This window comes from Anomaloglossus baeobatrachus, chromosome 5, assembly GCF_048569485.1.
Source record: "Anomaloglossus baeobatrachus isolate aAnoBae1 chromosome 5, aAnoBae1.hap1, whole genome shotgun sequence".
NCBI classification, from domain to species: Eukaryota; Metazoa; Chordata; class Amphibia; order Anura; family Aromobatidae; genus Anomaloglossus; species Anomaloglossus baeobatrachus.
The window spans coordinates 262,432,835-262,445,327 of NC_134357.1; the positions used below are offsets into that span (position 1 = coordinate 262,432,835).

Sequence of the window (12,493 nt, forward strand, 5' to 3'; positions counted from 1 at the left end):
TCTCATTGATACTTTTTCAAGTGTTTTACAAAGTAGATCTGCCTTAAACAGATGTCGTGTGCGAAAACTCAGTTTTACGTTGTCACTAAGGGGCGCGACCACTTAAAGTGCCTAGGGCAGCACGAAGGCAAAATACAGCCCTGGATGTCTCACATTTTTTTATTTGCACGGCAGGTAAGGCGGAAAATCACAGTAATCCCATCACCTTTTTTTATATTTGTGACAACTTGGTGAAGGGTGATATCTCACAGTGTTGTTTGCAGTATGGGTGTGTAAACCTGCTGCTATTCTCGTTTTCACCATAACAAAGCAAATAAAATGAATGCCATTGCTAACATTTTATTGGACTTAGACATATTTACAGCAATATATAAAGTATCTGCACACTCCTAAGGGAAATTAGAAGAGCAGGACATCCAGGTTGGTATCTTCTCTTTGAGCTGTGTCCTCATATTGCTGTTGATTTGTTTGTCTTTAGACTTTCCACTGTGGATAATACATTTTTATTACAAGGATCTCCTGATAAGAATTTCATCACAAGACATTGCAGTGCACTTTGGTGGCATTGGTCAACTGTCTTATGTATTAGTGGGACTTCCGACTCAACTATTTTGGATCTTAACATGCCTGATCCTTTGTTCCTGGATAGATAATCCTGAGGAGTTTGCTAGAAAAAGGGACAAGTTCCCGATTGCTGGTGGTCCAACGAATCCCAATAACCTGGAGCTCTGAAGGGTTGAACAATACCATTCCATTCATTTTTGCAGGAGTGACCAGCCAAACGCTGAGCTCAGCTCAGCTCTCTCCAGTGGTCCCATTGAGAATGAATTAGCAGTAGTGCACATGATTGACCACCACTCTATTTACATGAGGCTTTTCAGAGCCCTGGATCTTGGGATTGGCGGGTGTCCCAGTACCCTAACCCCAGCAATTTGGAAGTTATCCACTATGGATAAAGAGATTATTTCCAAACCAGTAAGTCATAATAGAATTGTTAGCAAAGTTTAGTGATTTCCAACGATAAATACATTGTATACAGTCGGATAGTCTGGCTTTGAAATAATGGAGAAGCAATAGACTTATGTGCCGCCCCGGCGCAGACCGGGGTGCTCGGATCCGGGGTGGTCGTGGCTCAAGGGGTCCGGACCCGGGCTCGGCACTCACTCCGATCCTTGAAAGGGGATTATTTACAGGGGAGAAGTTCGTGATGCCACCTGCGGGTTGCGGTAATGGGAGTACCGCCGCTGCTGAAAGCAGTACTGGGGCAGATGGTGGGGGACAGCAAGGTGTCAGTCCCTCTGCAGGTAGGGAAGGCCCCGGCCTCAGGGGTTTTTGGTGAGATGTATGGGAGCGCAGGGTGCATGGGACCAGGTTACTCACTGCAGGTAGTCGTGGTGCAGGATGAGGATTATAAAGCAGACACTCACACTGAAGATAAACCGAAGACTCTGTGCATCACAGTCTCTACGGAGGAGCCCGTCCAGGTGTCTGCTTCCACCGGTGTCACTGGGTAATCCGGAGCCGCCTCCATGCACAAGTTAGTTCTCTGCGTGGCCCCTCAGCTTGAAGCTGTTGAGGCCCCGCTTACTATGTTTTTAGTGTAGCTCTTGAGGGCTGGCACTTGGGATTTTAGTGGGCCGTGTTACTGGAAAGTCCTATTCCCTGCGGGGTGCTGACGCCTTCAATATCTGAGCGCCTAGGGAAGTTCATAAAGAGACTCTTCCTCCCAGGTTAATTATCAGGACGATGAACTGCTCCTGACCTAGGGTCCTGTACCCCGTCGTGCTCGGTACCGGTCAGTTCTTTTGGATTTCTGATGCCGACAGTCCTCCTAGACTATGTCCGTTGTACCCTTCCAATGTCGCTGCCACCGGTCCCCGACTCCTCTGATCCCGGACCACCGTCTGCGACCCGATTTCGGTCTAGCTCCCCGGGAGCTACTACTCCCCAGCTCCTCACTCTTTGAGGGCTCTCACTCGACTCCCTCTTCCTCCCTCCCAGCCATATACCTGACCACTACGTGGGTGGCCTTATTCCGCTTAACCAACCCACTGGTGTGTCTGACAGGTCATGATGTGTGGTGTGATTGGGATTTGTGCTGATGTTAGTGACACCGGTTTCTTAGGAACCTGGAACCATGGGGGGTAGATAATGCACCCTTGGTAAGGATTGCAGTACCCTGTGGCACCCTGATATACTCAGGGGCGCCACACTTAGACAACAAAATATCAAAATGGTCAAATTATTTTTTTTGTCAAATGCAAATGTTGGTGGGGCCTATAACTTGCGTTCCTCTACTAAGAATACATTTTAGGTAGGTTATACTAGTGTTGGATGAGGGCTTGGTTTATTAAAGTAATTTGCTTTCGAGACCCAGCCTCAAACTAAATTGGCCACCACAAAGCTATAAAGATCAACTGGATGTCAAGATGTAATAATTTACATAGAGTTTTGCACACATGATTTTTATTTTTTTATGTACAGCTTATCCAAAAATTACAAACACTCAACATTTTTTATGGGCACATTGTAAAATCATAATAACTAATTAAGATTTTAAGCGATATATGTCTACAGCCCATAATACTGATTGACAGCATCACTAAAATAGAGTGATAATTACAATCTTAGTAATCTCTTTAAGTGGCTGTACAGTGGGTTTTTTTATGTTTTTTCTTCATATTTTTGTCACAAAATCTGAAGGGCTTCCTGATAACAGCAAAGTGAATGAGAATGCAGAAGGCTCTTGTATATGCTTATTTTGGATTTGCAGATTCGATACAGATTTAATTCTGCAGCGTGTCTATTCTTTCAGTGTTTTTTCTGCAGAATTCACCCATATTAGACCTCTTTCACATGTCAGTGATTGTGATACGTATATTGTTTTTTCACATACCAGAATAACAGACATACACAGACCCATTAAAATCAATGGGTCTGCGCACACATCAGTGATTTTTCACTGACCATGTTTCCGTGCAACATACATGCGTGTACGTATGCTCTGCATGGAGACACATCCATTTTTTTCTGGCATCACTGATGACCCATGGACTACACTATGGTGTAATCTGTGAAACACGTGCCAGCAAAGTCACAGACGTACATTTAAAATAAAAAGCTTTTTAAAATCACCTTCTCCAGTACTGCTATCTCCGGCCGCTGCTGTCTCCTGCTTCCAAGCTGGCTCATTATTCTCATGAATATGCAGTTATGCACTGCACAGCTGAGTAGCTGCAGGAGAGCAGGAGATATCAGCATATCAGTGTATTATCGCAGATAGCACGCAGAGATCACACATGGGCCATAATCACAGCACATGGAGGGACATACGTACCTTTAACATGTCAGTGAAAAACGTGTGTGTTTTTCACTGTCGTGTGAAGAGGGCTTAAATAAGTGGAGAAAAATCTGCACAAAAAACGGATGTGTCAAAAATGGGTGTATTTTACTCTGTATTTTTCCTGCCAAGAGTTGCAGAAATGTCTTTACATACCCTAAAGGGCCATTTACATGCTGTGACATCGCTAACAATATATCGTCGGGGTCACGTCGTTAGTGACACACATCCGGCACCATTAGCGACATTGCAGCGTGTGACACCAAGGAGCAATGTTCAACGATTGCAAAAACGTCAAAAATCGGCGATCGTTGACACGTCGCTCCTTTACCAAATATCGTTGCTGCTGCAGGTACGATGTTGGATGTGGAATGGAGGCGGTTCGCCGGTCACAGCGACGTCGCTAGGCAGGTAAGTGTGACGGGTCCGGGCGATGTTGTGCGACACGGGCAGCGATTTGCCCGTGTCGCACAACCGATGGGGGCGGGAACGCACACGCTAGGGATATCGGTACCGATATCGCAGCGTGTAAAGCGGCCTTAACTCCAAAATTAGTTTACATCACAAAATTGGTCAACGTCACACTGGAACATATTGGGCCACCGAGAGGAAATTATTGTTTTCACTCAAATTTACATAGAACATGTAAATTAGATTACCATAAACATGATCTAATAGGCTATTTGTGAATAAACCCATTACAAATAGATCCTAGTGACAAGCGATTGGCTTCAGAGCTGTCTTTTCCTGCACTTTTGGGGCTTGTGGTGTCAGACCTCAAATCTCTAAAACCCTGGTGGGCCAGTCTGGCCTTACATCGGGTACATATATATTTTTTAAATAGTTTGACTATATATGTTTGTATATATTTTTACTACATGCATCAATCAAATGTAACTGCATTACATTTCTACAGGACTAACAATGTCCAGAATGCTGTCGCTATCACTGTTACTGCCATTGCTGTTTCTTCAAGGTTCTCTAGGTAAGTCTTCTACTTTGTAGTCAATAGCTTAACAAAGAAGAAATAGGATTAAGAAGCCTAATAACCTAGCATACCTTTCTATATAGGTTTTTTATTTGGGAAACCGGACAACTCAAGATCATCTGGAATCAATCTTCCATTCCTCAACATTGGGTTTGGCTCACATGAGCACCATAAACACAGTGGTGAACAAAGTGATTCATCAGTATCAGATGACCTTAACCCAATGTATTTCTGCCAAGGTCCTTGTAAAGATGGCTGGATCTCCTATCAGGGTTATTGTCATTTGTATGTGGCTTGGGAACTTAGCTGGAAGGATGCAGAGGTAAGACGAAATCATTGTCAAGAATATGAATAATTTACTACTGTTATAAAGGCTACCTAACTGGTTATACATGATGAACATTGATATAACATGACCCCGGCTAAGTTATTCCCTTAAATTTTAAAGCCAAAGGCAATAAACTTCTAGATGTTTATGAATTTCCTCTAGTCAGTAGTTTCAGAGTCTCTAAGCTTACGCATAGTAAATAGTGATGAGTGAATAGTAACTATTGTGTTCGGATTATTTGTAACGAATGCCAAAGTGCTACTCCGGTATTCGTCACGAATAACGAACCTAATGCAAGTCAGTGGGGAACCCAAGCATTTTTCTTGCCGTGATGATTACTGAAATATTCGGTAAGCATTAACCAAACACGAATAGTTATAATTCGCCTATCACTAGTAGTAAAGTGATTTAGTAGAATACTGTATTTTTCGTTTTATAAGACACTTTGGATTATAAGACAAATCCAAAATTTAGAGATAAAAAGGTAAAAAAAAGGGTGTGGGGCCGTCTTATACTCCGGTAGTGTTTTACCAGAGGGAGGGGCAGCAGCAGTGGTAGTGCAGCGTCACAGGAGGCAGGGGCGGTGCTGGAGTAGGGCGATGCTGCAGGCGCTGCGGTGGAGGCTGTGCTAGCTGCGGTGGGGGCTGTGGTGGCTGCTGTGCTGACTGTGGGCACCATGCTGTCTGTGTAGAGCAGGGTGGTGTGGCAGGTGTCACAGATGCTCTGTGAGAGGTGTGGGCTTCAAAGACATGGCACCCGGAGTCGGCGCGTGCACCGATTGAGCTGTTGGCTCAATGACAAGCCGAAATCTCATCTGCGCACGCACCACCTCCGGGTGCCATTTTCTTTAGGTCTGCTGCTGGGAGATCAATAGGCTGGAGGCAGCGCATGCGCAGATGGGATCTTGAGCCGAAAGCTCCATCGGTGTATGCACCGACTTCGGGAGCCATTACTTGACGCCCACACTGCCGACAGAGCTCTCACCTGCCGCACCGCCATGCTCCACGCAGTCCCCACCACAGCCAGCACAGCCCATTCTCCACCATCCTCGGTAAGCTACATTCGCATTATAAGATGCACCCCTTTTTTTCCTCCCAGTTTTTGAGAGGAAAAGTGCATTTTATAATCTGAAAATTACGGCGGTATAGCTTAGGAAAGTATACTATTACTCTTCTGTATGATCTACCCATTTATATGAAACACTCTGCCACTTGTACTTTTTCAACAGTCAACTTTTGATCCTTTTTATTATACTTTTTGAAACGCTGAATGGAGAAAATTTACAGTAATTCTGGATTTTGTTTTTTTACTGCTACGTTATTTGGTATAATTGAAATTACAAGTTTATTCTGAGAATAGATGTGATCATGACCATACCAACTTAAATATGGATTTCATCAATACTATTTTTCATTCTTACAACTTTTTTTTCACTTTTTCTTCAATTTTTTGGGCAACAGAAGACATGGAAAATTAATAAAATAATTTATGGCTCACCATGTAGTAAGATTAACATCTTAACTTAATTCTATGCAGATTGATAAGATTGTTTTATAATATTACACACACAAAAATTCCTTTATTTTTTTGGTTGTCATATTCTGAGATCTATCATTTTTTACATAGTTTAGTCAATGTCTGATGGCATGTTTTTATTTTTTCAGTACAATTTATAGTTTTTATTGGCATCAATTGGGATATATATGACTTTTGATCACTTTTAAATAATAAAATGTATATTGTTTTTCTTCCTAAAATGAACTGCTTTTTTTCTTACTTTTTTAGACTTAAAACATTTTTTACAACATTAATTAGCCCTACAAAAGACTTGAACATGCAATCCTTAGATTCTGTAGATAGTACATTGCATTACTTATAGTACAGTGTAGTGTATATTCCGTGTCTGTCAGTGTAAGGCTATGTGCGCACGTGTGCGCTCTGCACCGCACCGAAAATGTGCGCTTCAGAGCGCAGCTGAAAAGCTGCGTTCTGAAGCGCATGGTGCCGGCAGATTCGTGCGCTCTGCCTGCTGCCTCTCCCTATAGACAACATGCAGAACGCACGAAAGAAGTGACATGTCACTTCTTAGAACGCAGCGATTCGGCAAGCAGCCGAATCGCTGCATTCTAACATGCCACGTGCGCACGGCTCCTGCACAATCTCCATAGATTGTGCAGGGGACGCAGGACGTATGCAGTTACGCTGCGGTGCAGAACGCAGCGTAACTGCATGTAATACGCACACGTGTGCACATACCCTAAGGCTACAGTCATATGTAGCACTCACAGGGCAAGGGGTTAACTGTTACTCGTCGCCGGGCTGGTGATGTCGGGTCTGGGGATGTCACGGGTGGCCCTGCCCGGCTTCGTGGCCCCGAGGCGTACAATAAAAGGTAGAATGATGGTGGATGTAATGATGGGGATAGTTTGTCTCATGACGCCACCTGTGGTACGCGGCCAGGGCTTAGCCGCCGCTGCTGGTGATGTCCTCCGGGGCTGATGGTGTCATAGCAAAGATGGTTCTACTCCCCACAGGCGGAGCAGTCCCTGGGGAGGATGATGAGAGTTGTAGTCATGGCTGGCGACAAAGTGCAGGGTGCTGGCAATAAGAGGCAGAGTCAGCTGCTGCGGTTCCAGGTCATTTTACTCACAGTTCCAATGTAGCCTCAGGGTACCGGTCTCTGCCGTGATGGCCCCAGACGATCCCAGGTAGTTCGGAAGTAACTCCCGGTGTTCCCACTGTGTGTCCTTTCTGGTCAGAGTCCCTCCAATCCCGTGGATGTAATGTGGAATGAGCTGCGGGTGTTTCCTGCACTTGCTGCAGACCCTAGAATCCCTGGTAGCTGTAGAGAACCTGGGCTGAGCAGCCTGCTCCAAGCCACGGGTCTTGCAGTGCTCCCAGAAGTGTGAAGGTAGAGAGAATATGCCTGGACTGAAGTCCCGACTGTGCTCCTCACCCCAAGCTGTGCCCGGGGCTAACTAACTATATGTGGGGATGCTCCTTCCTTTTCCCCAAGTGGTGCCCGCCCCCCAGATGGTTGTTCTAGTAACCAGGAAAGTTCCATTCTTCGTGATGGCCACCCCACTATCTACCCCAAGTCAGCCCCTGGTGGGAAGGCACCTAACTGTGTGTGGTTTGTGAATGTGAGAAACACCAGCAATTAACCTCTTCCTTAAGGCCCAGTCACACTAAACAACTTACCAGCGATCCCAACAACGATACAGCCTGATAGGGATCGCTGGTAAGTTGCTAGGAGGTCGCTGGTGAGATGTCACACTAAGCGACGCTCCAGCGATCCCACCAGCAACCTGACCTGGCAGGGATCGCTGGAGCGTCGCTACACGTGGAAGCATGCTGCGCTTGGTAACTAAGGTAAATATCGGGTAACCAACCCGATATTTACCTTGGTTACCAGCGCACACAGCTTAGCGCTGGCTCCCTGCACACCTAGCCACAGTACACATGGGGTTAATTACACGATGTGTACTGCAGCTACATGTGCAGAGAGCAGGGAGCCGCGCACACTGCTTAGCGCTGGCTCCCTGCTCTCCTAGCTACAGTACACATGGGGTTAATTACCCGATGTGTACTTGTTACGCCCGGGTGGTGGATCCTCTGGGCCGTGCACCAGACTCCCCCAGTGAAGCAACACAGAGCTAACCCCTATACAGGGACTGTCCGGTCACCCCACCAGAGGGCCTAGGTGCACGGTTGCCGGAGCACTAAGCGGGATAAGGTCAGAGTCCTTTCCGGAAGCTGGAATGAGGAAGTCCCTGGGGACAAAGAGTTCCTGGTGCCAGGTGTGATGACGGTGCCCGGGTACCGGTGGCAGGTAGAAACGTCAGACGTGAGCAGAGTCCAACCGGTAGAGGAGGCTGAGGTCACCAGGTGAAGCCGAGAGTAGAAGGCAGGTTCAGACTGGAGAAGATGGTGGCGTCTCAGCTGACAGTCCTCGTAGGACCACTCGGACAGGTTATGGTCAGGACCAGGTTTGCTTGGTAGAACTGGTTCTGTGGAAGACATAAAGTGAGAACGAGACACAGCAAAGGGGACCTGAACTCCTAGCTACAGAACTCGTAGAACAGGCGATGCCCTAGAGGCAGGAAGCTCCTAATATACCTGACCCTGACTGATGCAATATCCTGTTTAGGAGTGCTGGGTCTTTAAGAGGAGGTCAGTGACCGCGCCCGCGCCCTAATGCGCATGCGCGATGCCCGGGTGCCGGAGGCCAGAGCAGGGATCGGAGCCGAGGATGCAGGGGAGACAGACAGGGTGTCCTGGGTCGCAGAGGAGCGCCGGGAACGGGAGCCCGGGTGCCTGGAGGGTGCCGAGGAGGACGTGTGGCTGGAGGCAGGGGACCCGGGGACCGGAGCGGTGAGTGGGGAACGGCGTCGGGGCCCGGGGAGCGTGACAGTACCCCCCCCCACGCCCCTCTCCCCGCAACCGGGACAAGAAGGCACGAATCAGAGGAGTACCCACGTTCTCCCGGGGTTCCCAGGACCTATCTTCGGGACCGTAACCCTCCCAGTCGACCAGGAAGTACTGCCTACCCCTGACGGTCTTCATGGCCACGATATCTCTTACCGCATAGATGTCATCCTCAGCAATGGGTGCAGGATGAATACCGGTGTCAGCGGAGAAAGGACCAAGGACCACAGGTTTCAGCAAGGAAACGTGGAAGGAGTTGGGTATCCGCATAGTGGTTGGAAGCTGCAGCTTATAGGACACCTCATTAATCTTCCTGATGACCTTGAAGGGACCGATGTACCGCGGACCCAGCTTGTACGATGGTATCTTGAGTCGGACATACTTGGAGGCAAGCCAGACCAGGTCCCCGGGAGAGAAGCGAGGAGGGTCAAGGCGTCTTTTGTCAGCGTGCATTTTCATCTGTGCAGCAGCGTGTCCCAGGGAGGTCTTGACAGAGGACCATATAGCGGAGAAGTCTCTGGCTAGGATGTCTGCAGCAGGTACATCGGAAGCAGGAGATACAGGCAACGGCACGGAAGGCTGGAGACCATAGACAACATGGAAGGGGGAGCTGGAGGTGGACTCGCTGACCCGGTGGTTATGTGAGAACTCAGCCCAAGGAAGAAGTGTAGACCAGTTGTCCTGATGTACATTGACGTAGTGGCGTAGGAAGGAGGTCATGATCTGGTTGACGCGTTCCACTTGGCCGTTTGACTGAGGGAGGTAGGCAGAGGAGAAGTCCAGAGACACCCCCAGATGTTCGCAGAGGGCTCTCCAGAAGCGTGATGTGAACTGGGTTCCTCTGTCGGACACGATATGTGCAGGAAAGCCGTGCAAGCGGAAGATGTGCTGTATGTAGGCGTCAGCGAGCTCTTGAGCAGAGGGAAATCCGGCCATAGGAACGAAATGAGCCATTTTTGAAAATCGATCCACCACGACCCAGATGACCGTATGGCCGGAGGACAAGGGCAAGTCCGTGACGAAGTCCATGGCAATGTGTTGCCACGGAACTGAAGGGATCGGTAGAGGCAGAAGACGACCATAGGGCAGGTGCTTAGGCGTCTTGTTCCGGGCACAGGAGGAACAGGCAGAAACAAAGGCGGTGATAGCCTTACGAAGGGATGGCCACCAATAGTGGCGGACGATAGCGTCCCAGGTTTTCTTCTGACCGGCGTGTCCGGCCACTTTCGAGGAATGTCCCCATTGGAGGACCTTGAGTCTGTCTGTCTCCATGACGTAGGTCTTCCCGGGGGGGGATAGAGAGGCCAGAGAGACGGGAGCCACCGGGAGGAACTTACTCAGGTAGACAATGGGCTGGGTAGGTTCTTCCTCTTGCTCCACCGGGACGAAGGATCGGGATAGGGCATCCGCCCGCACATTCTTGTCCGCGGACCGGAAGTGGAGCTAGAAGTCAAACCGGGCAAAGAACAGAGACCACCGGGCTTGTCGTGGGTTCAGTCTTTGAGCAGACCGCAGGTATTCCAAGTTCTTGTGATCAGTGTAAATGATCACCGGGTAAACTGCTCCCTCTAAGAGATAGCGCCATTCCTCCAACACCATTTTGACGGCCAGGAGCTCTCGATCAAATATGGTGTAATTACGTTCAGGCGCCGAGAAGGTCTTGGAAAAGAATCCACAGGTGAACAACTTCCCGGTGGATGACTTCTGCAGAAGCACGGCCCCGGCCCCAGCGGAGGAGGCATCCACCTCCAGGGTGAATTGACGGTTCAACTCTGGTCGATGAAGAACGGGAGAGAAGGCAAAGGACCGCTTCAGGGAGCAGAAGGCGGCATCGGTCTCCGGTGACCAGACCTTTGGGTTGGCCCCCTTCTTGGTCAAGGCGGAGAGAGGCGCTGTTAGAGCCGAGAAGTGAGGGATGAACTGCCGGTAGTAGTTAGCAAAGCCGAGGAAGCGTTGAATGGCTTTCAGTCCAGAAGGAGGAGGCCAGTCGAGGATAGCAGAGACCTTCTTAGGGTCCATCTGTAGATCAGTGTCGGATATCACGTAGCCCAGAAAGGGAAGAGATGATTGGTCGAACACACACTTCTCGTATTTGGCGTATAGGCGGTTCTCCCTCAGCCTCTGTAACACAAGTTGCACGTTTTCTCTGTGGGTCTGGAGATCCGGTGAATAGACTAAGATGTCGTCCAGGTATACGACTACACAGATGTAGAGAAGGTCCCTGAACACGTCGTTCACCAGCTCCTGGAAGACAGCCGGAGCGTTGCAAAGTCCAAAGGGCATCACACAATACTCATAGTGCCCATCCCGGGTGTTGAAGGCGGTCTGTAACTCGTCCCCGAAGCGAATGCGGACCAGGTTGTAGGCTCCACGGAGATCTAATTTGGTGAAGATACGGGCCCCTCTGAGTCGATCAAAGAGTTCAGGTATCAGAGGCAGGGGATATTTGTTCTTCACGGTGATCTGGTTCAGGCCCCGGTAGTCGATGCAGGGCCGTAAGTCGCCTTCCTTTTTCTTGACGAAGAAGAAGCCAGCTCCAGCCGGGGAGGAGGATCTCCGAATAAATCCCCGTGCCAGGTTCTTGGTGATGTAGTCAGACATGGCCCGTGTCTCCGCAAGGGACAAAGGGTATATCCGTCCCCGAGGGGGAGTGGTTCCTGGCAGGAGGTCGATGGCACAGTCGTAGGGTCGATGTGGAGGTAAGACCTCCGACTCCTTTTTGTCGAACACATCCGCGAAGGACCAGTAGGCGGGCGGTAGGCCAGGTAGGGATTCCGGGGCCGGAGGATGACGGACGGGCTGGACTGACTGGAGGTAGTTCTCATGACAAGATGAGCCCCAGCGGATGATTTCTCCAGTACGCCAGCTGACCGTGGGTTAATGTATCCGTAACCAGGGTAATCCCAGCAAAAGCGGATGAGACATGCGCGGAAGAACATAGAAGGCAATGTCTTCGGTGTGTAGCACACCGATACGCAGTTTCACAGGTTTGGTGACAAATAGGACGGTGTCAGAAAGGGGTTCCCCATCCACAGAGGCTATCACAAGGGGTGTCTTCAGCGGGGTGACAGGTACCTGGTACTGGTCTACCGTGGCCTGGTGGATGAAGTTGCCTGCTGCCCCGGAATCGAGATATGCCTCTGCCGTGAAGCGAGTCTCCTCTGTTGTCACCTGAACAGTCCATGTAACGGGGTCTGAGAGCTTCCCGGTACCTAGGGTGGCCTCTCCTACCAACCCTAGGCTTTGGGGTTTCCCGGTTTCTCTGGACAGACACGCACCAAGTGTGCGCCGTCTCCGCAGTAGAAGCAGAGGCCCTTGGTGAGTCGTTCCGCTCAGCGTTGCTCGGATGACCGCAGCCGGTCAACTTGCATGGGCTCATGAGTGGAGGAGCCAGAGAGTGCAGGCGAAG

General features: G+C 49.2%; 1 protein-coding gene across 1 annotated transcript in view; it reads left to right on the forward strand.

Moving 5' to 3' along the window:
- Window positions 1–390: 390 nt before the first annotated feature.
- LOC142309946 (struthiocalcin-2-like) overlaps window positions 391–12,493 on the forward strand; it is a 75,548-nt gene continuing 63,445 nt past the window's right edge. The window contains exons 1-3 of the mRNA XM_075347419.1: window positions 391–420; window positions 4,257–4,325; window positions 4,412–4,650. Coding sequence (XP_075203534.1) covers window positions 4,265–4,325; window positions 4,412–4,650 — 300 coding nt within the window. The 5' untranslated portion in view covers window positions 391–420; window positions 4,257–4,264. The remainder of the gene's footprint in view (window positions 421–4,256; window positions 4,326–4,411; window positions 4,651–12,493) is intronic.